Source organism: Mus caroli, unplaced genomic scaffold (assembly GCF_978045245.1).
Source record: "Mus caroli unplaced genomic scaffold, Mus_caroli_1 scaffold_10, whole genome shotgun sequence".
Taxonomy (NCBI): Eukaryota; Metazoa; Chordata; class Mammalia; order Rodentia; family Muridae; genus Mus; species Mus caroli.
The window spans coordinates 23,307,501-23,335,155 of record NW_028227265.1 but is presented as its reverse complement, the minus strand read 5'-3'; the positions used below and the strand labels follow the sequence as shown (position 1 = coordinate 23,335,155).

The 27,655-nt window shown below is 48.0% G+C and overlaps 2 protein-coding genes across 6 annotated transcripts in view; both read left to right on the top strand.

The window, feature by feature from the left end:
- Nucleotides 1-1,808: 1,808 nt before the first annotated feature.
- Pla2g15 (phospholipase A2 group XV) lies at nucleotides 1,809-17,526 on the top strand. Of its 2 annotated transcripts, none has more exons than XM_021169720.3 (6): nucleotides 1,809-2,035; nucleotides 6,071-6,227; nucleotides 13,288-13,406; nucleotides 13,632-13,730; nucleotides 14,134-14,358; nucleotides 15,624-17,526. In XM_021169720.3, the coding sequence occupies exons 1-6, from the start codon at nucleotides 1,909-1,911 to the stop codon at nucleotides 16,133-16,135; spliced, it is 1,239 nt and encodes a 412-aa protein (XP_021025379.1). In that variant the 5' UTR covers nucleotides 1,809-1,908; the 3' UTR covers nucleotides 16,136-17,526. The 2 variants fall into 2 exon arrangements, with proteins under 2 accessions (XP_021025379.1, XP_029336846.1); XM_029480986.2 differs by having other exon boundaries at nucleotides 14,259-14,358; nucleotides 15,624-16,013.
- Nucleotides 17,527-22,927: 5,401 nt separating this feature from the next.
- The window catches only part of Slc7a6 (solute carrier family 7 member 6), a 30,748-nt gene continuing 26,020 nt past the window's right edge, over nucleotides 22,928-27,655 (top strand). The window contains exon 1 of one of the 4 annotated variants that reach the window (XR_015048602.1): nucleotides 22,928-23,225. The gene's annotated coding sequence lies outside the window, so the exon portion shown is untranslated. Of the gene's footprint in view, nucleotides 23,226-23,418; nucleotides 23,476-27,655 lie in introns of those variants that run through there. The other 3 variants (XM_021170474.3, XM_021170475.3, XM_021170476.3) reach the window with 3 other exon arrangements.

Sequence of the window (27,655 nt, the reverse complement as noted above, 5' to 3'; positions counted from 1 at the left end):
TTCCAGAGGCCTACAGTTTGATTCCCAGTACCTATATGGTGCCTCACAACTGCCTGTAACTCTATTCCAGTAGACTGAAGTCCTCTTTCTGACTTCTGCAGGCACCAGGCATGTACGTGATACACATACATGTGGGCAGAAATACTCATACGTCTAAATAAAACAAATAGATCGTTTACAAACAAAACAAAACAAAACTTCCTAAGCTGTGAGGTGATGGCACACACCTTTAATTCCAGCTCTGGGGAGGCAGAGGCAGGGGGATCTCAGTAAGGTTGGGGCCCAGCTTGGTGAGTACCAGGATACCCAGAACTGCAGAGAGAAATCCTCCTGTCTCAAGAAACCAAAATACAATTTAATAAATAAATAAGTTCCTATTTTGCTATAAAAACTAGAATTGTTGGCATTAACGTGGGGTCAGCTGTTTACCAAGAAGAGGGAAGGAAGAGGTGGGGGGTGGAACAGAAGTCTTGGGACCAAGCAGTGTCCCAAAAGCACAGTTGGCCTTCAGAAGGAAGTATGTAGAGGGTTATTTCTCAGAAGCACTGGTCAGTTCACCCCCAGAGTGTTGGCATATTACTGGGTGTTGAGCCTTTTGCCTACTGTCTGGGCCCCAGCTCCTCACTCCAGTCAGTCTTATGCCCTTCCTGAGTCCCCAGGCTTGCTCGGACAGGGGCTAAAGTGCCAACATGAGCTCTCGAGCCCTGTTCTTTGCAGGGGAATCCTACAGAGAAATGGTTCAGACTTTCAGATCCAAACCACTCCCAACTCTACTCGTGTGCTGCACTTATAGATAGAGTGACAGACCGTTTGAAACAGGCTGATCGCCGGGCAGTGGTGCCGCAAACCTTTAATCCCAGCACTTGGGAGGCAGAGGCAGGCAGATTTCTGAGTTCGAGGCCAGCCTAGACTACAGAATGAGTTCCAGGACAGCCAGGACTGCACAGAGAAACCCTGTCTCGAAAAACAAAACAAGGGCTGGTGAGATGGCTCAGTGGGTAAGAGCACCCGACTGCTCTTCCAAAGGTCCAGAGTTCAAATCCCAGCAACCACATGGTGGCTAACAACCATCCGTAACGAGATCTGGCGCCCTCTTCTGGAGTGTCTGAAGACAGCTACAGTGTACTTACATATAATAAATAAATCTAAAAAAAAAAAAAAACAAAACAGAAAGAAAGAAAGGGGAGAGAGAGAGAGAGAGAGAGAGAGAGAGAGAGAGAGAGAGAGAGAGAGAAACAAACAAACAAACAAAGAGAAAGGAAGAAAGAAAGAGGCTGATCTAGCTTCTTCTCCCAGACCTGCTTCTTGGGTTCTAACATGCATTTCTACCGGCAAGGCAGACAGTGAAAGTTTTCTGGACGTGGGCGGCCAAACCTAGATGCCCCTGGGGATGCCAGTGTAAAGGCCGTATAAAGGTCCTGGACAGCTGCTGGTCACCCGAGTTCCAAAACATTAACTTCCTCTTTTTTTAATTAGAGAGAGAGACCATTCACCCATAGCAAATGAAGGTCATGTTTTCGGTCGTTCTGCTGTGGGAAGGCTAGGAATTAGGAATGAGAACTACTTGAGTGGACTTTGAGGATTGTTCTGTGTTGGGTTCACGGTGAGGTGAGATGGGGCTGTGTAGTAGCAGGGCAACAGCTGAGATAAGCGGCTCCCATCGGTTGGTCGATCGATGCGTTCGGCGCGCAGCACAGTCCCGGAGGTGGGCATGGGCCGGTGGTGAGCTCCGGTGGGAGGGACGCTCGTGGCGGAGAGTTGCAATTGGTAGAGCCTTAGTAAGAGGCGGGTCTTAATTGACTGGTATCTGCGAGCGGTGGGGTTAACTAGCCGAGCTGCTGCCCGGGCCTAGGCACGATCCCTAATCTCTAAAGCAGCCTCTTGGACCTGCGACCACAGTCTTACGCCATGGATCGCCATCTCTGCACCTGTCGCGAGACCCAGCTCCGGAGTGGCCTCCTGTTCCCCCTGTTTCTACTAATGATGCTGGCAGACCTGACGCTCCCGGCCCAACGTCACCCCCCGGTGGTGCTGGGTGAGACTCATGTCCAGTGGGGTGGTGGGTGGATCCTGCAGGATCCAGTGCAGCCAGGGTCTGGTGGGCCGACTGCTCTGTTGTGCATCTGCTTTAAGCACGAGACCCAGAGCATTTGGTTTCTAACCTGGGTCAGTTTGGTTAGCCCACCTCCCGCCATACTGGGCATGGGTGTGGTCTGGAGCCCTCTAAAACGTGAGAGCAAAGGGAATAGATAATGTCCGGCTTTCCACTCCACCTAACTGCATCAGCTCCAAACCTTGCCTCGCCATGCCCCCACTTCTTAGCTGGAAAGACTGAGGCAATTCAACCCTACTTCACCGGGTTCCTAGGCAGTATCAGAATCCGTCATTACCTCCTACCCTCTCTATTTCACAGGGAATGAGTGGTAGCAAGTTCTATCCACGCTGGCCCCCTTATGGAATGGATGGTATTGACTTTCGAGGAGATGGCCTAAGGGAAACAGGGTAGCTAAGGGAAGGGAGGAGAGAGGAAGGGACAACAGTCTTGAACTGGCGTTGAGGGAGTCCGAGAGCATGCCTCCACTCTCCGCTTCCAGACCTAATTACTCTAGGCTGTACTGAGGCCAGGTGACATTCCCTGCCCACTTGCTCTTCCTTCTCAGACTTGGCAGCTGTACAGCAATAACAATGTTTCCATGTGGTAATAGGCCAGGCTAAAATCTCTAGGAGTCTTAGATGCCCCATTCAGCCAATGGAAGTCGTTTTGAACTGGTGTTTCGCTGGCCAGGACTCCTGAGAACAGAGACATGCTGAAACGTATGCTATATATAAGTATATGTATGTATATGTGTGTGTGTGTGTGTATATATATATATATTTTTTTCCTGCTGGAGCATAAATTCCTGTGCTCTTTTTTTCCTTTTTTCTTTTTGTCTTGTCTTAGACAGGGTTTTTCTGTGTAGCCCTGGCTGTCGTGGAACTCCCTCTGTAGACCAGGCTGGCCTTGAACTCAGATACCCACCTGCCTCTCCCTCCCAAGTACTATTATCAAAGGTGTATGCCACCATGCCTAGCTGAGAAACCCTCTCTTGAAAAACAATGTCATTCTAGGTCAGCGAAGGGGATGGGGGATTTTGAACCTAGGTTCCCTTTGAGATTTGTATACAGCTGGACCTGCCTCTCTCAAGCTTCCTGCATGGTAGTAATAGTGGCTCTCAGAGAGGTCATCCTAGGTGTGGGAGCGCTGGGGAAGCCTTCCTGGAATATGCAGGAAGTAAGGTGGCTTGGAAGATTGCTCCAGGCTGGTCAGCATGGAACTGGGGGAAGGCGGGAGGTATGGGTGGTGTGGAGCTTGTGACTTGGTCATCTGGACTTTAACCCTGAGGACCAGTGTGAAGAAGTCATGTGTGAATGTAAGAAGATCTAAGAATAAGGCCCTTGACATTGAGATGTGTGTATTCTCTGACCACATACGTGTTTCCTACTTGAGGCAGAGTCTTTGTAGCTTTGTCTTCTTGCTGTAGATCAGGCTGGTCTTGAACTCACAGAGACCTGTCTGCCTCTCCCTCCCTAGCACTAGGATTAAAGGAGCGCACCATCACACCTGGCTTATTTGCAACATAGTATCGCTTGGACAGATGGGCACTAACTGCCAATTAATCTATGCAGACTTTGCTTATCCTAAATCATAGCCGAGAAGCCTTAGACTCTGAAAGAATTTGAGCTCCTGTATCCTTGTGCATCTTTTCAAGGACCAGGGCTGCTGCCAGAGAGAGCTTTTTCTAGGTACAAAGTGCAGGGTCCTGAGTTAGTGGGAGAGGAAGCAGAAAACTGATCTTAGAACAGGGGGGTGGGACCTTAGGCAACCGGTTTGCATCCCTCTCAGCCTCAGTCTTCTTACCTGTTAAATGAACAAAGAGGGCCTGCAAGATGGTTCAGTGGATGAAGGGGGATTGCCACCAAGCCTGAAGACCCGAGTTCTATCCCCAAAAGAAACCAATTTTGGAAAGTTGTCCTCCAGCCTCTGCACATGTGCTGTGTTGTGCTCTCGTCTTACCCCTGCACATACATGTAGACTAAACATAATTTGATAATGTGTATGAAGGTAAGGAGGACTCTTCCCAGGGTTATTTGAAGTAAAAGTTTTGTGTCTGGTTCTTGTCTATGTCTCAACCACCACGTATCTCAGGAAGGGGCCATTGCTATTTTTAGAGGCCTCCCAGCCTGACCAGGAAGAGGGGTATCTGGTGGCTTCCTCTTTCACCCATTTCCTCGTCAGTGCATGGAGACATTGACCAGTCGTCATGCCCTGCTCATAAGCGTGTCATGTCGAAGCTCCCATGGTGGGAATTTCCTGCATCAGCACCCACATCATGAAGGGAGTGGAAGGCACGTGTCTTCCCACACCACTCTGAAGACACTGGGATAACTGCTCAGGCAAGGACATGTGCTATGCTGGGTTCAAAGACACTGTTGAGAAAAGTCAAGGGGCTCTTTATAGTGACTGTGGGTCTCAAAAAGGTTTTTTTTCCCCCCTCAGGCATTGGTACCACACCCCTTTGATCCTATCACTCAGGAGGCAGAGATAGGCAGATCTGAGTTCCAGGACAGCCAGGGCTACACAGAGAAACCTTTCTTTAAGAAAAGAAAGATGGTGAGAGGAGGGGAGGTTGTCCTTGTAAAGTTGTAGCCTGTGGATGTAGGTGGTGGCCTGTAAGGTAACAGGCTTTAAATGCTGGGAGTTGAAGGGACTGGTGTGAGTTTGGGCGTTACCAGGGCCCTAGGGTTTGCTTGGCTCAAAGAGATTGACAGGAGTGGTATCCAGTCATGCTTGGAACTTGGTCACACCCCCTGCCCCATTCCTGCTGTGGCTTGTTACTGCAGATTAACCATCACCAGCACACCTCTCCACTGCCTTAAGGCTTTTCACAGGACCTACCCTCTGCAACTTTCCTGGCCTTTAGCAAGGCCTACACATCTTGGTAGGGCTGCTGGAACCATTACAGGTGTCTCTCATTTGTGTTTTTTTTTTATCAGGGCTCCTACTGATGAGCTTGCAATCCCAGAATTTGGCAGGTTAGAGACAGGAAAAGCAGGCTTCGGATGTCAGCAAGACCCTGTCTCAGACAAAAGCTAGAACTAAATAGAAGAGTACTGCCTCTGGATTTCATTCTTGGCTTACCACTCTATCTTGTGTGCCACTGCCTGGGGGTAGAGAAGACCTTGCTTTTCTTTTTCCCTGGTTTAAGCCTGGAGGAAGGTGGTACATATCTAATATCAGGGCTGTAGCACTGGCCAAATTCTGGAGGTTCTGAAAACCCCCCATGAGCCTCAAAATCTATTCTAGTTAAAAGAGTGTGATCTGGAAGCCGGACGTGGTGGCGCACGCCTTTAATGCCAACACTCGGGAGGCAGAGGCAAGCGGATTTCTGAGTTTGAGGCCAGCCTGGTCTACAGAGTGAGTTCTAGGACAGCCAGGACTACACAGAGATGATCTGGGTCCATTAACCCTAGAAACCATCAGTAGCTGAGGTCTCAGAGGGATCCACAGCCTCTCTCAGGGAAGTAACTTTGGTTTTTTTAATTCCCTTCTGAATGGCCAACGAGGAAGTTCCATTAGAGATCTTGGAGAAGTTATTTTCATCCCATAACAATATATCCCCCCAAACCCCCACCCCCAAACATGCCAGGCCTCTCTTTAAGTCTCCATTATCTGCTGGTAGCTTCTTTCCCATTAATGTGGCTCTTGTTTTTGTTTGTTTGGAAATAGGATCCCATTGTGTAGTCCAGGTTGAGTTAGCACAAACTTGATCCTCCTGCCTCAGCCTCCCAAGTACTGAATTTACAGGTATCCACCACCGTGCCCCGATAGTAGGGGCTTTTCTTTGTGAAGGTGGTGTCCTGGCCTTTTCTGATTTTCCCAACCCTGGCGTTGTGCTTCAACTTGAGAGTGGGATTGCAAAGACGTGCCATGGTGTTCATCACTCTGGGTGACTCTTTTGCAGACTGCAAGAGGCTTGGGGGTCTCCAGCCTGCTGGGGCCTGGGGCCATGCCTGTCTTTTTCTCCTGCAGTGCCTGGTGATTTGGGTAACCAGTTGGAAGCAAAGCTGGATAAGCCAAAGGTTGTACACTACCTTTGCTCCAAGAAGACGGACAGCTACTTCACACTCTGGCTGAATCTGGAACTGCTTCTGCCGGTTATCATTGACTGCTGGATTGACAATATCAGGTGAGGGCTGGTGCACACAAGATGATGGGGGATCGCTCATCCGAGGGGCCTAGAGAGGCCTTCAGAGTCCTTGTCCTCATTCCTCAATAGATGGAAAAATGATAGCTCTCTCTCCTAGGCTCTGTAGCCCTGGATCTGGTCTGGTCTGGTCAGCACTAGCTTACACTCTCAGAAGCATGGATTTCTTTTTCTTCCTGCTAGTTCCAGTTCTCCTTCCAGTTCAACTATCAGGTTTTAGGCTCAGGTTTTGTTTGTTTTGTTCTTTTGCCTAACCCCTATTCACAGACTCTGTGTGGTTCCCCTTCCTCCTTTGCCTGGGTCCTGGCTAAGCCTGCCTCTCAAGCTGCTTGTTCCTTCTGCTGTCTCTCTCTCTCTGTCTCTCTCTCTGTCTCTCTCTCTCTGTCTCTCTCTGTCTCTCTCTCTCTCTCTCTCTATATATATATATATATATATATAGTATATATATAGTGTATATATATATATATTTTTTTGTTTTGTTTTGTTTTTGTTTTTTGAGACAGGGTTTCTCTGTGTAGCCCTGTCTGTCCTGGAATTCACTCTGTAGACCAGGCTGGCCTCAAACTCAGAAATCCGCCTGTGTCTGCCTCCCGAGTGCTGGGATTAAAGGCGTGCGCCACCACGCCTGGCCATAACTGTAATTTTACTACTGTTATGAATCATTGTAAGTAGCTAATATGCAGGATATCTGGCATGCAACCCCCAGGGTGGCTGCAAACCAAACTGAGCAATATTGCCCTAGGTTGGCTCTTGGCACCCACAGGGTAGTTCACAACTCTTTGTGACTTCAGTCCCGGGGAATCTGTTGCCCTCTTTTGACTTCTCTGGGCACTGCACACACAAACACTCATACACAGAAAATAAAATATATAAAAATCTCAAAAAAAAAAAAAATCAAAACAAAGTCAAAAAAACCGGCCTTTGCTGGTAACTCACCGTTACCAAATTGTGTTGCCAAGGAAATGGGTTTTAGTAAATTCCATATAGGAGATATATATATATATATATATATATATATATATTTTCTTTTATAAAGTGAATTTTATTGCCAGCAGAGTGTAGTGGATCAAAACCTCCATTCTTACTTTATCCGTCATTGTCATCTTGCTTTTAAGAAACATTTATGTATGTATGTTTGTATGTATGTATGTATGTATGTATGTAATGCATAGGGGTGTGGGTGTGGACAACTTGTAGAAATCAGTTCTCTCCTTCCACAGTGTGGGTCCCAGAGACTGAACACAGGTTCTCAGACTTGGTAACAGGTATCTTTATCCTCTGAGCCATCTTGATTTTTCATGTTATAATATAATCAATCCAAACCTGATCAGTTACTAACCATAAATATGTTTGTAAACTAGAAACAATGTGGGTGTGGCGGTTTGTCTATAATCCCAGCATTCAGGAGAGAGGCTGAGGCAGGAGGATTGCCACCAATTCGAGGCCTGCTTGGGTTACAGAATGAGTGCCAGCCAGACTTAAGTAGCAAGACCTTGTCCCAAGACCCAAAACAAACACTGACAGGTGGAGTGACTCCTTTTACGGGTGAGCCGATCAGCGATGTTCAGCAGGTTAAGTTATGAGGGCTGAGAAGTAAACATTTTAATTGGATGGCAGAGGTTTTAGTGGTCTTGTTGGTTTTTTGTTTGTTTGATTGGTTTTGGTTTCAGAGACAGGTTTGCTTCATGTAGCCCTGGCTGTCCTGGAAGTCACTCTATAGACAAGGCTGGCCTCAAACTCATAGAGATCTGCCTGCTTCTACCTTCTGAGTGCTGAGATTAAAGGCATGTGCCATTATCTGCCAGACAAATACAAATGACTTCTTTTTTTTTAAAAGATTTATTTATTTATCTCATGTATGTGGATACACTGTAGCTGTCTTCAGACAGACCAGAAGAGGGCATCAGATCCCATTACAGATGATTGTGAGCCACCAGGTGGTTGCTGGGAATTGAACTCAGGACCTCTGAAAGAGCAGTCAGTGCTCTTAACCACTGAGCCATCTCTCCAGCCCAAATGGATTTTTTTTTTTGTTTGCTTGTTTTTTGTTTTTCAAGACAGGGTTTCTCTGTTTAGCCCTGGCTGTCCTGGAACATACTTTGTAGACCAGGCTGGCCTGGAACTCAGAAATCCACCTGCCTCTGCCTCCCAAGTGCTGGGATTAAAGGCGTGCGCCACCATGCCCAGCCCAAGGCAACTCTTATAAGAATAGCATTTAATTGGGGCTGGCTTATAGGTTCTGAGGTTCAGTCCACTATCAACAAGATAGGAGCATGGCAGTGTCCAGGCAGGCATGGAGCTGGAGGAGCTGAGAGTTCTACCTCTTGTTCCAAAGACAGCTAGGAGAAGACTGGCTTCCAGGCAGCTAGGAGGAGGATCTTAAAGCCCATGCTCACAGTGACACACTTCTGCCAACAAAGCCACAGCCACTCCAACAACTGGGCTATGTAGCAAGACCGTGTCTTAAAACTAAACAAAGTAAAAGTTTATTGTACCAGAATTCATTCATTCTCTCTCTCTCTCTCTCTCTCTCTCTCTCTCTCTCTCTCTTTCTCTCTCTCTCTCTCTCTCTCTTTCTCTCTCTCTCTCTTAGAGAGGAGGTATCTCTGTATAGCTTTGGCTGGACTAGAATTCACAGAGATCTGCCTGCTTCTGCCTCCTGGGCAGTGGGACTAAGGGTGTGCACCGCCACCGCCTGGTAGTGAAATCTTATTTCTTGTTTTTTGTTTTTTTCGAGACAGGGTTTCTCTGTGTAGCCCTGGCTGTCCTGGAACTCACTCTGTAGACCAGGCTGGCCTCAAACTCAGAGATCCACCTGCCTCTGACTCCCAAGTGCTGGGGTTAAAGGGGAGCGCCACCACCGCCCGGGGAGAAACCTTGTCTTAGCAGCAAAGACTGACAAAATAACCAAAAGGGGTTAGTAAGGTGGCCCAGTAGATTAGATCACCTGCTTCTCTTGCAGAGGATTTGAGTCCCAACAGTTACTCGGTGCCTTACTCGGTATCAGGCATGCATGTGGTGCCTGTGTATGCATGCAGGCAAAATATTCATATTCATACCATTAAACTTTTTATTTTTTATTTATTTATTTTTTTTTTAATTTTTTTTTTTTTTGTGGTTTTTCGAGACAGGGTTTCTCTGTGTAGCTCTGGCTGTCCTGGAACTCACTTTGTAGACCAAGCTGGCCTCGAACTCAGAAATCCGCCTGCCTCTGCCTCCCGAGTGCTGGGATTAAAGGCGTGCGCCACCACGCCCGGCTTATTTTTTATTTTTTATTTTTGGTTTTCTAGGGTTTCTCTGTGTAGCCCTGGCTGTCCTGGAACTCACTTTGTAGACCAGGCTGGCCCCGAACTCAGAAATCCGCCTGTCTCTGTAAACTTTTAAAAAGGGATTTGAGACAGGGCTGTTACCATGTAGCTCAGGTTGGCCTCTAATTCCACGTGTAGCCCAGGCTGGAACTGACAATCCTGGCTCTGCCTCTTGAATGCTGGGATCTAGGAGGTGCTTTATCAGCTCTGTCTTCTGTGTATCTTGATTGCCTCAAGTGTACGTACAGCTGAATGAGTGACCTACACTAGATTTGTCTATGCAGTAATGAACTTTCCAAATGATTAATTTGGTCCTGAGGCACTCTCTGGAAATGGCATTGTCATTAAACGTGCTTTTTTTTTTTTTTTTCTTAAGATTTATTTATTGCCGGGCGGTGGTGGTGCACGCCTTTAATCCCAGCACTCGGGAGGCAGAGGCAGGCGGATTTCTGAGTTCGAGGCCAGCCTGGTCTACAAAGTGAGTTCCAGGACAGCCGGGGCTATACAGAGAAACCCTGTCTCGAAAAACCAAAAAAAAAAAAAAAAAAGATTTATTTATTGATTATATGTAAGTATACTGTAGCTGTCTTCAGACACTCCAGAAGAGGGAGTCAGATCTCTTTACAGATGGTTGTGAGCCACCATGTGGTTGCTGGGATTTGAACTCTGGACCTTTGGAAGAGCAGTCGGGTGCTCTTACCCACTGAGCCATCTCACCAGCCCTCATTAAATGTGCTTTAAAGGAGGAAGTGGGGTTGTGGCTCAGTGATAAGTCACTTGAGTGATAATCACTTAGTAAAAGCTCTGAATTTGAGCCTTAAAACCACAATAAAACAAAATATGGCAAACTTACTTTATTGATAAGGAAAGATGGAAGCACAAAGCATTTATAAAATTGGCTACAGCCCTTTCATTCAGCTGATAAATCACAGCATCAGAATTCAGACTCAAAAATTGTATTATTCTTTCTTTTTCATCTGCTTGTTTGTTTGTTTTTTTTCAAGACAGGATTTCTTTGGCCATCCTAGAACTGTTCTGTGGACCAGGCTGGCCTAAAACTCAGAGAGAGTTTGCTTCTGCCTCTGCCTCTCTGCCTCTCTGCCTCTCTCTCTGCCTCTCTCTTTGCCTCTCTGCCTCTCTCTCTGCCTCTCTGCCTCTCTCTCTGCCCCTCTGCCCTTCGCCCCCTCGGCCCCCTCGGCCTCTGCCTCTGCCTCCTGGGTGTGGTATTCTAAGGTTCCCCTTGCAGACAGAAATCTTTAAAGGCAGAGATTATGTATCTATTTCTTGTTGTTTGTTTGTTTCTAGATTTATTTTATAATTTTATGTGTGTGAGTGCTGCTTGCGTTTATGTAAGTGTACCACATGTGCTGGGTGCCAGAGAAAGTCAGAAGAGGATATCAGATCCCTAGGACTGGGAGTTACAGTTGGTTGTGAGCCACTGTTTGGGTGCTGGGAATTGAACCTGGGTCCTCTGCAAAAGCAACAAGTGCTCTTAATAGCCAAGCCAAATTGGTGCTGGGGGGCAAATGTTTGAGCTGATTAGAGCTTCATCAATTAAAAGCTTTTCCCAGAAACCTGCTAGCTGATCCTCTGGGCACCTAGTCCAGACTGTTGTCTGTGCCGCCCTCTTTGTTGACTGTTTTTGGTGTGTGGTTGCAGCTATTCTGGGCTGTTGATCTACATTGCTATTTCTGTCTTGGAGACTCGTGGCCTCAGGTGCTGCCAGTGAAGGCACAGCTGACCGATGCTGACCAGAGTCTTTTGTCTTCATTGCTCCTCTGACCTGTTTCGATTTTCATCTTGCACAAAACTGCCTTGGCGTCTCACAGCCATTTTCTGTACTTAGCTGGTATCTACTGAGAATGGCCTCCAGCCCTATCATGTGATCAATGTTAGGGGTTATGGCTGAGTTTTGTTTGTTTGTTTGTTTGTTTGTTTGTTTGTTTTTTCTTTTCGAGACAGGGTTTCTCTGTGTAGCCCTGGCTGTCCTGGAACTCACTCTGTAGACCAGGCTGGCCTCGAACTCAGAAATCTGCCTGCCTCTACCTCCCAAGTGCTGGGATTGTTTGTTTTTTTAGGTATGGTTTCTCTGTGTAGCCGTGGCTGTCCTGGAACTTGTTCTGTATTATACCAGGCTAGCCTTGAACTCACAGAGATCCACCTGCCTATGCCTCCTGAGTGCTGGGATTAAAAGCGTGCACTACTATTTAATACGTATGGATTTTCTGCCTTCCTGTATGCTTGTGTGCCAGGTGTGTACAGTGCCTGTGGCAGCCAAAAGAGGAGGAAGAATCCTCTAGAACTGGAGTGATAGATGGTGTGAGCCACCACGTGGGTAATGGGGCTGCAACTCTGGGGCCTCTGAAACAGCGCCAAGTGCTCTTAACCACTGAGCCGTCTTCTCCGGGCCTCTTGGTAGGGTGATCTTTAATGATGGTAGGATTCAGGACCACTAATACACTCAGCTTTTCGTGGGCATGTTTACCTCTGGTGTCTCCTAGTACTTCTCCTGGCCTTGCCTACACCTGACCTGAGGAAGTTTGGTTGTTTTTTTTTTTTTTTTTTTTTTTTTTTTAAGATTTATTTATTTATTATATGTAAGTACACTGTAGCTGTCTTCAGACACTCCAGAAGAGGGCGCCAGATCTCGTTACGGATGGTTGTGAGCCATCATGTGGTTGTTGGGATTTGAACTCTGGACCTTCGGAAGAGCAGTCGGGTGCTCTTACCCACTGAGTCATCTCACCAGCCCCCTGTTTTTTATTTATTTATTTATTTATTTATTTTTATTTTTATGGCAACCACGGAAGCTATGCAATGATAAAATCTTGAGTTAGGAGCTGCCAAATCTGTGGCTGTGTAGCTCAGCATCAGTCTGGGTGAGGGGACACCTGGGGAAGAGAATTTGCTTCGGGGCTCCCCACCCTCACCCCCTTGGTCTCTGGAGTAAGGCTTCATGGGGTTCTCGTTTGGATTTTGTTATTCTGATCCTCTGTACTGTTGGGGTTTTTGTTTGCTTGTTTGTTTGAGACAGGGTCTCCTATAGCCTCAAACTTATATGTAAATCCTTAAAGAATATCCTTCTCCCCCTTCCGCACCCCCTCCTGCCCCCCGAAGAGACAGCGTTTCTCTGTGTAGCCCTGACTGTCCTGGAACTCACTTTGTAGACCAGGTTGGCCTCTAACTCAGAAATCCACCTGCCTCGGCCTCCCAAGTGCTGAGATTAAAGGTGTGTGCCACCACTCACTGCCTGGCTTAAAGGATATCCTTAACTGCCTGATCTTCCCAACTCTACTTCCCAAGTCCATGACTGGCATCGATCTGTGTTTTATAAGCCTGCTTTGTTTTTTGTTTTTTTTTTTAAACACTTTCTTTTCTTTCTTTCTTTCTTTTTTTTTTTTTTTTAAGATTTATTTATTATTATATGTAAGTACACTGTAGCTGTCTTTAGACACAATGGAGGAGGGCGTCAGATCTCATTATGGGTGGTTGTGAGCCACCATGTGGTTGCTGGGATTTGAACTCAGGACCTTTGGAAGAGCAGTCAGTGCTCTTACCCGCTGAGCCATCTCTCCAGCCCCTGTTTTTTGGTTTTTTTTTTTTTAAATCTCCTTTAGACCTCAGACCAGATCTGCACATGAGGCTGGAGTGTGGCTAAGGTCACAGGGCAGTATTGAGACAGACTGAGCTCAGCGGTACCAGTGAGCTCCTAACTCATTGTCTTCTCCTGACAGGTTGGTTTACAACAGAACATCTCGGGCCACCCAGTTTCCCGATGGTGTGGACGTGCGTGTCCCTGGCTTTGGGGAAACATTTTCTATGGAATTCCTAGACCCCAGCAAGAGGAATGTGGGTATGTAGCTCTTGTTCAAGACCTCCAGGGTATGGGGCTGGGGGCTCCAGGCTCTGTGGGCCTACTACGTTGCTTTGAAGGGGTAGCCTGCGAGCTTTCTTTGATTAGTAGACACAGGTTCCTTTTCCACTCCTTCAGGGAGACAGATGTCACTGTCTCTGTGGGTGTGGTGTGGGTAGCTAACAATGGTTATGTTTTATATAATTCTAAGCATTCTGTTCTTAGGTTCCTATTTCTACACTATGGTGGAGAGCCTTGTGGGCTGGGGCTACACACGGGGTGAAGACGTTCGAGGTGCTCCGTATGATTGGCGGCGAGCCCCGAGTAAGAAGTCACCCCACCCCCGACCCTGTTCCATTCCCTAGGGATTGGGAGGCAGGATAAGGTAGTCTTGGCCACTGATTGTCCTTGGGCTCTTCCTACATCTGAGTCTCTGGCTTCCCGTGCATCTGGCACCTCCACAGCTCTGATCAAGTCTTGCTTTGTCTTTTCCTGTCATTCTAGGATTTCTGGACCTCTGAGTCTTGGCAGGGGCAGAGGCTAAGGCCGAGGGGCGGTGGGGGAAGGGTCACTTTGTCCTCTATGAACCCCTGGGGAAACTAGTCTGCTCCTACTTAGTTCCCAGTACCCTCTGCACCCCCTAGTCCTGGGTCCGCTCTGTCGATTGGTTAGCGATTCAGGTCCCAGGACACTTCCTGCCTGACCCCTGCTTGGCTCTGGCCTGCAGATGAAAACGGGCCCTACTTCTTGGCCCTGCGAGAGATGATCGAGGAGATGTACCAGATGTATGGGGGCCCCGTGGTGCTGGTCGCCCACAGCATGGGCAACGTGTACATGCTCTACTTTCTGCAGCGGCAGCCACAAGTCTGGAAGGACAAATATATCCATGCCTTCGTCTCACTGGGGGCGCCCTGGGGGGGCGTGGCCAAGACGCTGCGTGTCCTGGCCTCAGGTAAGACCTCCCATGTATGGTGTCCCGTGTATGAGCTTCACCTGCCTCTGTGGGCCGTTCAGGGAGGCAGTAGGTGGTGATGCTGCTGGGTCTCTTCTCTTGGGCCTTCTCAAACTGACTTGTGTTTTTGTGACTGTAGGACCCACTATCTGCAGCCCTGAGGCAGGGCCTCCTGGTGCAGAAAGAAGCTAGCTACCCTACCCTCCTCCACCATGACTGGGTGGTAGCCCTGGGGAACCCCTCACTTGGGCACTGTGAACCAGGACCATCCTGAGAATCCCTAGATTATCTCTCTGCCATCACTGGTACTGCCTGACCAGCTCACTCATCTGATCGTCGTAATGATCGGGTCAGGCTCATAATCTTGCCCAGTGATCCTGACAGTAACGTCAGGGCCCAGTGACTCAGATGTTTAGATTCAGGGAGGAGTCATCGCAGCCGTATGCTTTGTCATTCCTGGGCTTACAGGAAGAAATGATGGCACCTTCAGAATGTGACAAGGAGACATAAGGATTCAGGCATTGGCCGTCTCAAAGCTTCCCTGTGAAACCCCCCGTAAATCTTTGCCTCAGATGTCGGAAACTTTCAGCTCTAGAAATCCAGGGGTGGAAGAGATGGAAATCCATGCACTCCTAGGAGTTTCCCTTTTCCTAAGGATTCTAGTGGTAGCAGGCAAAGCTGAGGCCCCAGGGTCAGCCACAAATTCCACCCTGCTTTGAGACCGTGTTGGATAATGGGCGGTGGTAATACTTGCACCATGAGTAGACCCTGTCTGAGTTGCCTGAGCCACTGAAAGTCTCACTGGGTCATAGGAAGAGCTGACTCTAGTGGTAGCTCCCCACCCCATTGCCTTGCTTGCAGCAAGCCTGGCCTCCTGGGCCCGCGGAAGGCATGCGGTCGTTCAGCGTGATGGAACAAACAACCAAAAACCAAAACAGCTGTCCTATTGACTTGCAGCTTCACCAAAGACAAAACTTGTGCCCACAGGCAGGATGGTTGGTATATTACTTAGCTGAGGGTGGCCTTCACAGATGAGTAGACATAGTAAACAATTGGAGGGGGGAGGCTCTCTGAATCTCTGGTGAGGAAATACAAAGGGATGTATGCTTTCCACGTACAAAAAGAAAAGAAAAGGAAATCTGTGGTGCGTAGATAGGACCATGATGGTAACTAATGGTCTAAGATTGTGAAGTATTCACTGAGCCATTGGTTGGGTTGGTGAACCTCCTTCCTGAGCGCAGGCTGATAGAGCTTTGTCCTTCCAGGAGACAACAATCGCATCCCCGTCATTGGGCCACTGAAGATCCGGGAACAGCAGCGATCTGCCGTCTCCACCAGCTGGCTACTGCCGTACAACCACACTTGGTCACATGAAAAGGTATTTGTGTACACACCCACGACTAACTACACGCTCCGGGACTATCACCGGTTCTTCCGGGACATCGGTTTCGAAGATGGCTGGTTCATGCGGCAGGACACAGAAGGGCTGGTTGAAGCCATGACGCCGCCCGGGGTGGAGCTGCACTGCTTGTATGGCACTGGTGTTCCCACGCCAAACTCTTTCTACTACGAGAGCTTTCCTGATCGGGACCCCAAAATCTGCTTCGGCGATGGTGACGGCACAGTGAACCTGGAGAGCGTCCTGCAGTGCCAAGCCTGGCAGAGCCGCCAAGAGCACAGAGTATCATTGCAGGAGCTGCCCGGAAGCGAGCACATTGAGATGCTAGCCAATGCCACCACCTTGGCTTATCTGAAACGTGTGCTTCTGGAACCTTGACGTCCTACGCCGGGCCGGGCTGCTGGATGGCTGGACCACGGAGCTTTTCTTGGCCTCTGACTCTTTCACGGTCTACAAGCTTGGCAGAGTTTGTGACCATCATTCAAGGTCCTAAGTCCCAGGAGGCATCTGCCTCAGAGGAATGCTATTTCTCAACCTTTCTTCTGTAGAATGGCCATGAAGAAGGCAGAAGTGAGTGTGGACATTTGAAGGAGAGACTGCTGCTGCTGCTGCTGAATTGTGACCTCACGCTGGCTCTGGAGGCTGGCTCGTTTGGCCCCTCACCCCAGTCCCTAACTTGGACCATGCAATCCTCTTAGCTCTCTGGTCTTTCTACTCTAGCTCACTGGGCCCTCCTAACCTTCCCTTTTGAGGGATGTTAGTTACTGAGCTGATGTCCTGCCATGAAAGATTCCATAGAGATCCCCGGGTGACCTTCCCACGCACTGGCCTCAGGTAGCCCTCTACACTGGCCACAGGTGGCTAGAGCTGCTGGCTTCCCTATGACCTCACTGGTGGACATTCTGAGTGTGGGGTCTCCTGGAGGCAGTCGGGTAAGCCCCTGCAGGCAGGCTAGTTGCTCGTATTGTCTCCGTGATCCCTCCAGGCTGGGTTCTTTACAGTCTGCTCCTACCTCTCATTTAGCAGCATCCTAGTTCTGGACTGGACAGCAGAGGACCTCTCAATTCTTGGGGGCCATGTCCTAGGATTCCTGATGTCCCAGCTTGTGACGGAGGTCCCAGTACTGAAGCTGGCTCTGTTGGTTCTGGGACCTGTAGTTTGGGGGGGGGGGGGGCTTACTGCCTTCTTTGAAGGTTCTTAGGAAGAAAGTGAGCTCAAGCCACAGTTGCTTAGAGCTTCCCATGAGTCACCTTCTTGAGAACTCTACCATTATGGTGCACCCCGCTGTGGGGTATTTCTACTATCCACTTGAGCTGGCACAGGGTTGAGAGGTGGTAGAGATCCTGCCCAAAGCTACCACCAGGCAGCTGAATGGGTTTTGGTTTGCAGGAAACAGTCCAGAGCTTTGAAAAGGCTCCCAAGAGAGCTAGGAAGAGAGTCCCAGCTAAGGGGGTGTTGTTTGTTTGTTTGTTTGTTTGTTTGCCCCAGGGATGCCACATGGTCTCTGTGTGACAGCAGGGATGGGGAATCTGGGACTGCCTTAGGGACAGTGTACCTGACTATGGACTTGGGTCAGCTTTTAAGTTGGGGTCTCAAAACCACTTAGAGGCTGGACCACACTGCCTTCCCATATCATTTCTGACGCTGGACTTCCCTTGTTAAGCACATTCCTATCATCTGTCCCTCACCTGAGTGTTGGGACCCCCCACTTGGGGCCCTGAGCAAACTGTACCTCGATTTTGGCAATAAAAGTATTCTGGATGCTGTAAGGTGCCTTGTCCTGCTCTGAGCACGAGAGGAGGGAGCCATGGTGTCTGAAAGTGCTGTAGCGGTGGGCGCTTGGTCTGTAACTTTACTGGGGCCTCAGCATTACCCCTCCGCCTTCGCTTTACCCTTTTGTCCTCTTCTCTGGAATCGCTAGAATCGATTTCTCCACTGGGACCAAGAAACAGACCCAGAAGCCGGGCGTGGTGGTGCACGCCTTTAATCCCAGCACTCGGGAGGCAGAGGCAGGTGGATTTCTGAGTTCGAGGCCAGCCTGTTCTACAAAGTGAGTTCCAGGACAGCCAGGGCTATACAGAGAAACCCTGTCTTGAAAACCCTGCCCCCCCCCCCAAAAAAAAAAGAAAAAGAAACAGACCCAGAATTGTGTCTCTTGGAGTTGGGCTCCTGTCTTCATCCTGCTTCTCCCCAGTCAGCAGTGTAATGCCTAGCTTCTCCAGTGCTTGTCTGTATGCACCAGGCCTTTTGCCCTCTACACTTTGAATTTAAAGTTCATTTTAGGAGGTCACCTTTTCCAGATTCAGCATCTTACCTGCCTGCCTTCTGAGTCTGAATAGGAAGCCATAAGAAGAGATCAGACACAGGCCTGCTACAGTTTCGCCAGAAGGCCTTTGCTTCTGATACTGGGAAACTATTGCCAGCCCTGAAAACCCAGGAGTGGAAGACAGAGGTTCATAGTCTCCGGTGAGCTTCCATGTTCTCAAGGATTCTAGCAGGAGGGAGAGACTAGCCTAGGGAGGGATGAGTAGAGATGATGACTGAGACATAGGAGCACGTGGAGATAGATAAAAGGGATGTCTGAAATAGGGAAGCATGCAGAGGAATTGGGCCTCAGCCTGAACTTTGTGGTGTAGAAAACCTACCAGTTTCCATTGAGTTGGCCAGACTAGATTCCAGGTGTTGCTATACTCAGGGGGCCACTAGAGGGCGATCTAAGACTCACTGTACCAAGTGTAATGCATGGAAGGAAGGGGTGGTCAAGAAGGGGCATGAGGTGTGGACACACAAGCCCTGCGGTGGCACCGGTCCAAGTGAAAGATTGATAATATGAAAAGTGTCATTTGCAGGTCCTATCCAGCTTGGCCCTTACCTACCCACCATGCCATCTTTCGTGATGACCTTGCAGGCAGCTACTCATTCATTCCAAATCTTTTTACGTCCATTGGCAGTTTAACTGCGAGGGTGTCAGATCACCAGGAACAGGGGATACAGCCATGAGTTGACATATGGGTGCTGGGGATCGAACCCAGGTCCTTGGGTAGAGCAGGCAGTGCCCTTAACTGCTGAGCCCTGTCTCCACACACCCCTTCCCCATTCCAGCTCTTTTTGAGCCCTACGGGTACCTGTTTCATAGCTGCAGAGAAGGTATTCTGCCAGTGTTAGCCCGTTTGCTTGGGTGGCCTTGTGACTTCCCTGAGCCTGAGCTTCCTTATCTGATTGATGAGGGTAGATATGTCCTGCAGGGTGTGCCCATTGACCAAGAATGCTGATGTTGGAAATCCTCAGGTCCCTGGTCCGATGTCTTGTACCAGCTTGGACTCAGCAGATTCCCTGTGTGGATAGGAGACAGCAATCAATCGCTGGAAGCCAGATTTCTATATATAGCTATTGCAAGGACAAATGGGTGGCTCTCACTGAATGGAGGGGCGATGCTGGAGGGACTGATTCCAGAAGTGAAGGGTCAGGCTCAACTGACCTAAATCTATGCAGGCTCACTTATTCTTCCAGGTGTGTAAGGATGTAAGGGTGCCCAGCTGCTGCCTAGACTGCAATACCTACAGCAGTTTCCCTTCCCCAAATACTAACAGTCACTGCCTGACTCCTTGTCTGTGGATCTCTTGGTAATGGGGTTTCTCAGGTGGGGTAGGGAGTTTACATCAAAGAAGTATTGGTGGTCTCATATCCTGCTCCCCACCCCTTACACCCCCTATCCTTCCTCTTGCTAGGGAATCAGAGTCTGGCTGCTGGCTTGTGCTGGGGAGCCTCCCTCATCTTCAGAAGACCTGTTGGATTCCTGTCTTTAGACCCTGCCATGCTCCTTCTTTGGAGCTGGAGCCTGAACTCAGGGCCCCCTTGAGCTGCATCAGAGACTGTTCAAGGTTTCGAAGACGAGAACCCAAAAGGGGCAGCACCAACAAGGGGTCCTCAAGGACTGCATCCTACGCCTATAGGTTGTTAACTTCCTAAGAAACCTGGGACCAAAGGCTGTGGTTCCTATTAACATGTTAAAGTGGACGAGGCCAGGCTCTGTTACTACCCAATCAAGAAATTGTATTAGTATTTCTCAAGCCGGGCGTGGTGGTACGAGCCTTTAATCCCAGCACTCGGGAGGCAGAGGCAGGCGGATTTCTGAGTTCGAGGCCAGCCTGGTCTACAGAGTGAGTTCCAGGACAGCCAGGGCTATACAGAGAAACCCTGTCTCGAAAAACAAAAAGCAAAAAATCTTCTCTTCAACCATACCTGGAGTGTATGGTTGTGATCATGTTCCTGTTTTTTCATTCATCAGGAAGAAAGAAGGAGAGCACCTACTAAAGAGAGGTTTAGTTAATTTTTTGGTTTTTCCAAAGTTTCTCTGTATAGCCCTGGCTGTCCTGGAACTCATTCTGTAGACCAGGCTGACTCAGAAATCCCCCTGCCTCTGTCTCTGGAGTGCTGGGATTAAATGTGAGTGATAGGTTATTTTTCCACCTGTGAAATGAGCCAATCCAAGCCTAATTAGATTAGATTAGATTATTGGGAAGCTGCTCTTGGGTGGGAGAGTTCACTGTCACTAAGGAAAGAGGCCAAGGAAGTCACCTTGGGGGAAGAGGAGGTGGGAGGAGGAAGAGAAAAAGAGAAAAGGATGCAGAGATAAGGAGGAGTAAGAGGAGGAGGGAGCAAGAGACCAAAATGGCTGGATTATGTAGGAAAGAGCCTCTAGGGGGTAGGGTTGGGGGAGGTAGGGTTTGAGAGATGCTGGGAGAAACTGGAGGCCATCTCTGCTTTGATGTGTAAAATATGCACCTTATGCCCTTCCTTGTTCATGGGTCTTAAATCAAACAGTGAGAACTCCATTGCTTGGTTGAGAGGTTTTGGGTTTTTTTTTTTTAGATGTTTTTATTTTTGTGTGTGTATGCGAATATATGCAGATGCCCCCAGAGGCACTCTTACCATCATGAAGAGACTAGTCATCTCTTCAGCCCCTTTAGGGGGGAGATGTGAAGCAATTTCAATCTGTATTTTAACATATCTTCTACCCCACGGGGTGGGGGGTGGGGGGAATGTACTAGGCTTACGGTGTATACAATCCCGTTATTTCAACTTGACTTTGACATTACAAAATTTGCACTTAGTAGAACCACCCTCGAAAGTTACAGAAAATCATACTTTGTAGAATTTCACAAAAACAAACATTAAAAAAAATCATAATATTTTAAGTGTTTGGGGGGACATGGAGGGCACGTGGCAGGTGCAGCTGGCTGGACTCTGAGGCAGCGTCTGCAAAAGGGCATGAAAGGGCATACAGACTGGGAGAGGGTTCAGCTGTTGTGCGGTTCTAGACTCCCCACGGAGTGGATGGGAAAGAGGGTTTGAGTGACTGGGAAGCAGTTTGTGGGTGGTGAATTGTGGACAAAAAGATCATGGTACCATATTTGGGGTTACAGCCTGTTCCTCAACAAACTAGGTTTAGCCATTCGTCCTTAATAAACTGATAAAGTGAGCCAAATTAGTAATGAAAAGCAGAAAAGGGTTTATTCAATGTGGCTACCCTGGGAAGAAGGACAAAGATAGCCAGCAACTCCCCCAAGTGTGTCTTTGAGGGTTCCTGATGTGAGAATAGAGTTTAAATTTTTTTTCTCTTTTTTCCTGTTTCCTCTTTTTTTTTTTTTTTTTTTTTTAATTTTTCAAGACAAGAATTCTCTGTACCAGCAGCGCCTGCAGTTCTAGAAGCACTATGCACCAAGCAGTTCAGGCTGGCCTGGAACTCAGAGATCTGCCTGTCTCTGCCTTCTGAGTGCTGGCATTAAAGGCCAGTGTCACCATCACCCATGAGTGTTTAAACATTGTATGTGTGTGTGTGTTTTGAAACAGGGTCTAACTCTGTAACCTTGGCTAACTAACGACCTCCCTCTGCCTCTCCCATCTCCGATTAAAGGCAGGTGTCACTGAACTCTGCTAATTTAAACTAATTTTTTCTTTTTTTTTTTTTTGAGACAGGGTTTCTCTGTATAGTACTGGCTGTCCTGGAACTCACTCTGTAGACCAGGCTGGCCTCGAACTCAGAAATCCACCTGCCTCTGCCTCCCGAGTGCTGGGATTAAAGGCGTGCGCCACCACGCCCAGCTAATTTAAACTATTTTTATCTTTTGTGTATGTTTGCCTGTATGCAGTGTACCACATGCGTCCAGAAAAACTGGGGTTTACAGGTGGTTGTGAGCCACCATGGGAGTGCTGGGAATAGAATCCCTTTCCTCTGCAAGTGCTCTTAACTACTTACATCCCCCCCAGGCTCGCTCCCAACAGGGTTTCTAAGTGTAACAGAGCCCTGGCTGTCCTGGACTCGCTTTGTAGACCAGGATGGCCTCGAATTCACATAGATTGACTTCCCACTGCCTCCTGAATGCTGAGATTAAAGGTATGGGCACTATTGCCCGGCACTACTTATCTCTCAATAAGGTTTAAATCTTAAGCGAGAAAGAATGCGGTCCCTTGCAAACAAACTCCAAGTCTGTTTCTTTCAAGGTCATATGACAAGTTGTAAAATTTTCGCCAGGAGATAAGTTCCTCCTTTCGATGCTTCGTCCACTTCCTCTCCTATTCCTGGAGGAAATACTGATTTCTTGGGGTCCTTTTTTTTTTTAAGTCTGATAGCCTATGAGAAAAGCACAACTGTCTCTTTAGACTATATTTATCCCTGCCAGACTGGTCAGTTGTTAGAAGGTTCGGTGGAATCTAAAAGGCAGGAAGTCTTAGAATGAACGCCAGCGCCACTAGAGAAAAAGATAACCTAAAAGGAGATAGAGGAGCAACCAACGGGAGAAGAAAAGGTCAGGATGTCCCAGCTTCCCCAAGAGGGGTGTCAGCAGGGTCGGGGGAGACCAGGACAAAGCGAAGAGAGCCAGAAGTGGCAGCCTTCCTGGGTCTAATGGAGTCTGAACTGAATGTCAGAGCACCAGGGTCCCGGGATTGTATTTCTTCCTGGGTTCCCCGAGCTGAAGGGAGGCAGTTATCTAGATAGGGAGGGGTCCAGAGCTCTTTGTGTCAACTGTCTGGGGTCCCACTGGGCGTGCAGTCCCCAAAGGCCAAGGAGGAGGAGTGTGTGGGCCCGTTAGAGCTCCAAGCAGCAGCATCCTCACGTGGGGCCCCAGAGGCTTCAAGTGACTGCGTGGGGAGCCGGGGAGTGTCCATCCCAGGTGAGGGTGACCGCACCCCAGTCACAGCCCGCGGGGAGAGCCCGGGCGCGGCCTGCTGGAGGCTGCTCGGTAACGGTACGCGGATCGCCCAGGGCCCCGGCGTGCTCCAGTGCCCGGAAGCAACGCCGCCTGGGGGCCCCCGCTCCGAGCCGGGTCCCCTGGCGGCGCGCGCTGTCGCGATCCGGTGCGAGTGACGTGGCGTGGGCGGGGCTTGAGCGGCCGCCCGGGCGACGGCGCGACCGAGCATCCTGGAAGCTCCGGGCCACGAGGAGGTAGCTGGCGGGTCCGAGGAGGTGAGGGGCTGGCTCCGGTTCGGCTCGGGGCCGTTCTGGTGTGAGGCCGAACACTCTTGCGTGGCCTCCGTGGCCGCGTGCTGGATGCGGGGCCGGAAACCGCGTGGGGCGGAGGGCGCGGGAGAGGCGCGGCGGCTGAGAGGAGGACGCCGGGAGCGTGGATCCCTGGAGTGGACGGCGGTGTGAGGAAGACGCAGGCGCGCGCGCGGGCGGGCGCGTGTGTGGGGAGAGAGACCCCGAGGGTGGCTTTGTGAGTGTGCAAGATCCCGAGTGTAAGGGGGACTGTTTGTGAAAAACTGTGAGATGGTGAGTGTGTGTGTGTGTGTGTGAGAGAGAGACGGAAAAACCCAGAGTGCGAGGAGGAAAACCTTGGGCGTGAGGGTGGCTCTGGGGTGTGTGCGACCCTGAGAGAGACGGAGACGGTGAAGGAGGTTTGAGTGTGAGAGAAGCGAAGGGCGTGAAGGCTGAAGGACTGAGCCCTTCGCAGTCCGTGACCGTGCGAGCCTCGGTGATCCTCCCTGGAGCACTGAGAGGTGGCGGAGGAGGAGGAGGACGAGGAGGAGGAAGAAGCCGTTGTGTGTGAGGAGGGCAGAGACTGCGGGACCGGTGTGTGAATGCAGGAATGCAGCGTCTTGGGGCTGTTGAAGCCTCTGACTCGGGTTGGGACTTTTCGAGTGCTGAGGTATTGGCGTTTGGGAACACGGTGCTCTTACTCTTGTGAGTGTCTCCTGTATCTTGTCATCTCATTGGCCCATCTCATGTCACAATTATCAGGAAATATTTGGGAAATGTTCGGAAAATTTCTGTTACTCTACACACCGAGCCAAAAGGCTGGTCACCGCGTTGTGTAATGGGTCAGTATAAATAGAAAACACCTAATTTAACAAGTCTTGGGGAACCAATCGAGATCACTGAGTTATGTGTTGGGAAGAATGCAATCTCCGCTGTTAATAATAGGGGGCGGGGAGAACGACCCCCTCAGTTTTGGGCAGCTCATCTAACAGGCTATATATGCTCAGCTGTTTGGCTCCTATATAAGGAGAGCCAATCGATCCCGGATTTAAAGACTTAGCAGGAGCAGATTTAAAGTCTGCAACTGCTTCCTGGGGTCATTTTTACTTCTTTACCTGGTGAGGTCCTTCAGGAAGCTACCCGGGCTTCCTATTTTGTTCAAGTTCCATTGTGATTTCATACAGATGGCTTTTGCTTCCCGACATGGGTCTTAGGCTGTTTACTTGAGTTATATTTGATTTTTCTTTCCTGGCAAATGTGTGGAAAAATCACCACCCTGATGGAGATAGAAGGCAGTACTTGCCATGCAAGTGGGTTTCATTTCTAGCACCTCGAACCAAAGAGAAAAAGAAAGACAAAGATCGAAACCATAAGCCTGATCCCCTCTCTATACCCTTCCCCATTGGAGACAGGGCTTCTGTGTTTAGTCCTGGCTGGACTCTTCTCTGTAGACAAGGATGGCCTTGAACTCAGAGATCAGCCTGTCCCTGCCCCCCCCCCCCTTTTTTTTAAACCAAAAGCACATTTCAGTTATGTGGCTGGTCTACTAAGTTTCTTCGTAGAGGAAATTCTAGAGTGTGGAGATGTTCTATAAAAGTTCTAAGATGCTCTTAGAATCAGGGTTTCTCTGTGTAGCCCTAGCTGTCCTGGAACTTACTCTGAAGAACATGCTGACCTTGAACTCAGAGATCTTCCTGCCTCTGCCTCCTTACAGGAGGAAATAGTATCCTGATGCTTTTTATAAGTTAATTTTTTTTTTTTTGATAAGTAGCTAAGAACTTATTCTTTGTTGTAGAGATTGAATGGCCAAAACAGAGAAGTAATTCCTTGCTGAAAGGAATAATTTTCTCTTTGGTACCTGACCCATTTGTGATCAAACAACTTTTAAAAATATGAATTTTTATTTAGTTTGGACAGGTGACTATTACCACTCTGCTCTTTATTTGCTTCTTTTTTTGTTTGTTTTAATGATTTATAAAAAGGAATCTATAGGTTTTTTGTTTGTTTGTTTGTTTGTTTGTTTTGTTTTTTGGGTTTTTCGAGACAGGGTTTCTCTTTATAGCCCTGGCTGTCCTGTAACTCACTCTGTAGACCAGGCTGGCCTTGAACTCAGAAATCCTCCTACCTCTGCCTCCCGAGTGCTGGGATTAAAGGCAAGCGCCAACATAGCCTGGCTGGAATCTGTAGTTATTTGCATACTTTGTAACAATGATGCTAGTAAAAGGGCTTAAAAATCATAGTGTTATGAAACATAACACATGTTATTAGTAAATAAATTATGCATTTATGTTTTTAATTTTTTTTCAAGATAGGGTTTCATGTAGCTCAAGCTGGCCTCAGACTCTGTAGCCGAGGACGACTTTTAGCATCCCAAGTGCTGGGATTATAGGCCTGAGCCACAATTTTGTTTTCTATTTTATGTTTTCTAAAGAGTAATTTCTGGTGACTTATAATTTAAGATATGATGTCTAATCATTACTTAGGAGGCTGAGAGTTAGAGAGTTCAAGGCCCCCCTGGGCTATGTAATGAATCCCAGGTTAGCCTGAGCTGCAACGGAGAGATCCTGTCTCAAGAAAAAGAAACAAAACAAGCGGAAAACCGGAAAACCGGAGCCCTAGAAAAGACTGTTTAGCACATTCTGTTGAAATAAGAGTATCTTATCCACTGTGACTGGAAGTAAATTATATCTAAGTTAGCTGATAGTCTCCATAAAAATGAAAAACAATTTTGTTACTTGAAAAAAAAAAAAGTTACAGGGAGGGCGGATAGGATAGGGGATTTCCGAAGGGGAGATCTGGAAAGGGGAAAACAATTTAAATGGAAATAAAGAAAATATCCAGTTTTAAAAAAATACCAGAAAAGAAAAGAAAAGAGCTAAAATAAATATATTGACACCTGAGTTACTTTTTTCTTTAAAAATTGAATATGGTAGTTTTCCTTATTAAATTTTTATGAAGAAATTGTAGGGATCTGGTATCTCATTTACAACCTGCTGCAAGAGCTGCTGGAAAATAGAATGAAATCCTGCAAGAAACTGGTGCTGCTGCTGCTGCTCCTCCTCTTCTTCCTCCCCCTCCCCTCTTCTTTTCAGTGCAGGGGATTGAACCCAGCATCCCAAGCCTCATCCTGGCTAACTATGCACTCTACCGGTTGATTTTCACTCTCAGCCCCTGAGATGTGTCTTTACAAGTAGAGTGTAACATTGTTATTTCAAGAAAGGATCTTTTGTGGGGGTACAGTGAATGATTCATGGAATTTTTTTTTTTTTTTTTTTTGGTGTTGCTTTAGAGATATCAGCATGTTAGAGACTGAGACTAGTAACTATGTATGATTGTTTTATACTGATTTATTTTAACTATTTATACAATTGAAGGCAGTCAACAAAGGAGATTTGGTAGGATTTCTGATAACCCACTTCTAATACCAGACTTTATAGTGGCTTACAATGAGTCACTTCAGCCAGCAATTGTCATTCCATTGTTTTAGAGTCTCAGATCTCTGTGGGGATGGGATAGACAATGCCTTTCACATACATAGGGAGTCCTTTTTTGGGTCTGTGTATACTGTGGGACTGATTAAATGCAATTTAAATCATCACTGTAGTCATAGGAACTTCCTCCTCATTATCTTCCTTCATCAGCTTTTACCTGACAAACAAGTACATGACAGAATGTCTGTTTATACTGCTCTAAAGACACTGAGTCCTAGCACAGCTTGGCTTCTGATTCAGAGGGAGACATTGTCTCAAGAGCACCCCCCCCCAACACACACACACACACACACACACACAGACAGGGATGTGGGTTGGGTTTTTAAATTGTGTTTATGTTAGCCAGGCAGTGGTGGAGCACACCTTTAATCCCAGCACTTGGGAGGCAGAGGCAGGCGGATTTCTGAGTTCGAGGCCAGCCTGGTCTACAGAGTGAGTTCCAGGACAGCCAGAGCTATACAAAAAAACCCTGTCTGGAAAAACAAAACAAAAATAGTGTTTATTGTGTTATGCCTCCATGGTATCTGTGTGAGGGTATCAGATACCCTGGAACTGGAATTACAGACAGTTGTGAACTGGAGTGCTGAGACTTGAACCCTGGTCCTTTAGAGATCGATCAGCCAGTGCTCTTAGCTGCTGAGCCATCTCTCCAACCCCATAAGATCTACATATATGTGGCCTAGAACTCACAGAGATCCACCTGCTTCTCCCTCCCAAGTGCTGGGATTAAAGGCATGCACCTGACCTGTGTGTATATTTTTTAAACAGCTTTTTAACAAAAGCATCTTTTTGTTTAATTTATATTTGCTTTTAAAATTCTTTTTTTTTTTTTTTTTTTGTATGTGTATGTGAGTGTGGGCACTTTAGAACCATGGAATGTGGAGGTCAGAGGACAACATTTAGGAGTTGGTCCTCATCTTCCAACTT

Coding starts and splice junctions, on each gene's coding strand:
- Pla2g15 (XM_021169720.3), top strand. CDS start 1,909: ATGGATCGCCATCTCTGCACCTGTCGCGAGACCCAGCTCCGGAGTGGC. Junction 13,407..13,631: donor CCCCAGCAAGAGGAATGTGG/GTATGTAGCTCT, acceptor TTCTGTTCTTAG/GTTCCTATTTCTACACTATG. Junction 13,731..14,133: donor TGATTGGCGGCGAGCCCCGA/GTAAGAAGTCAC, acceptor TCTGGCCTGCAG/ATGAAAACGGGCCCTACTTC.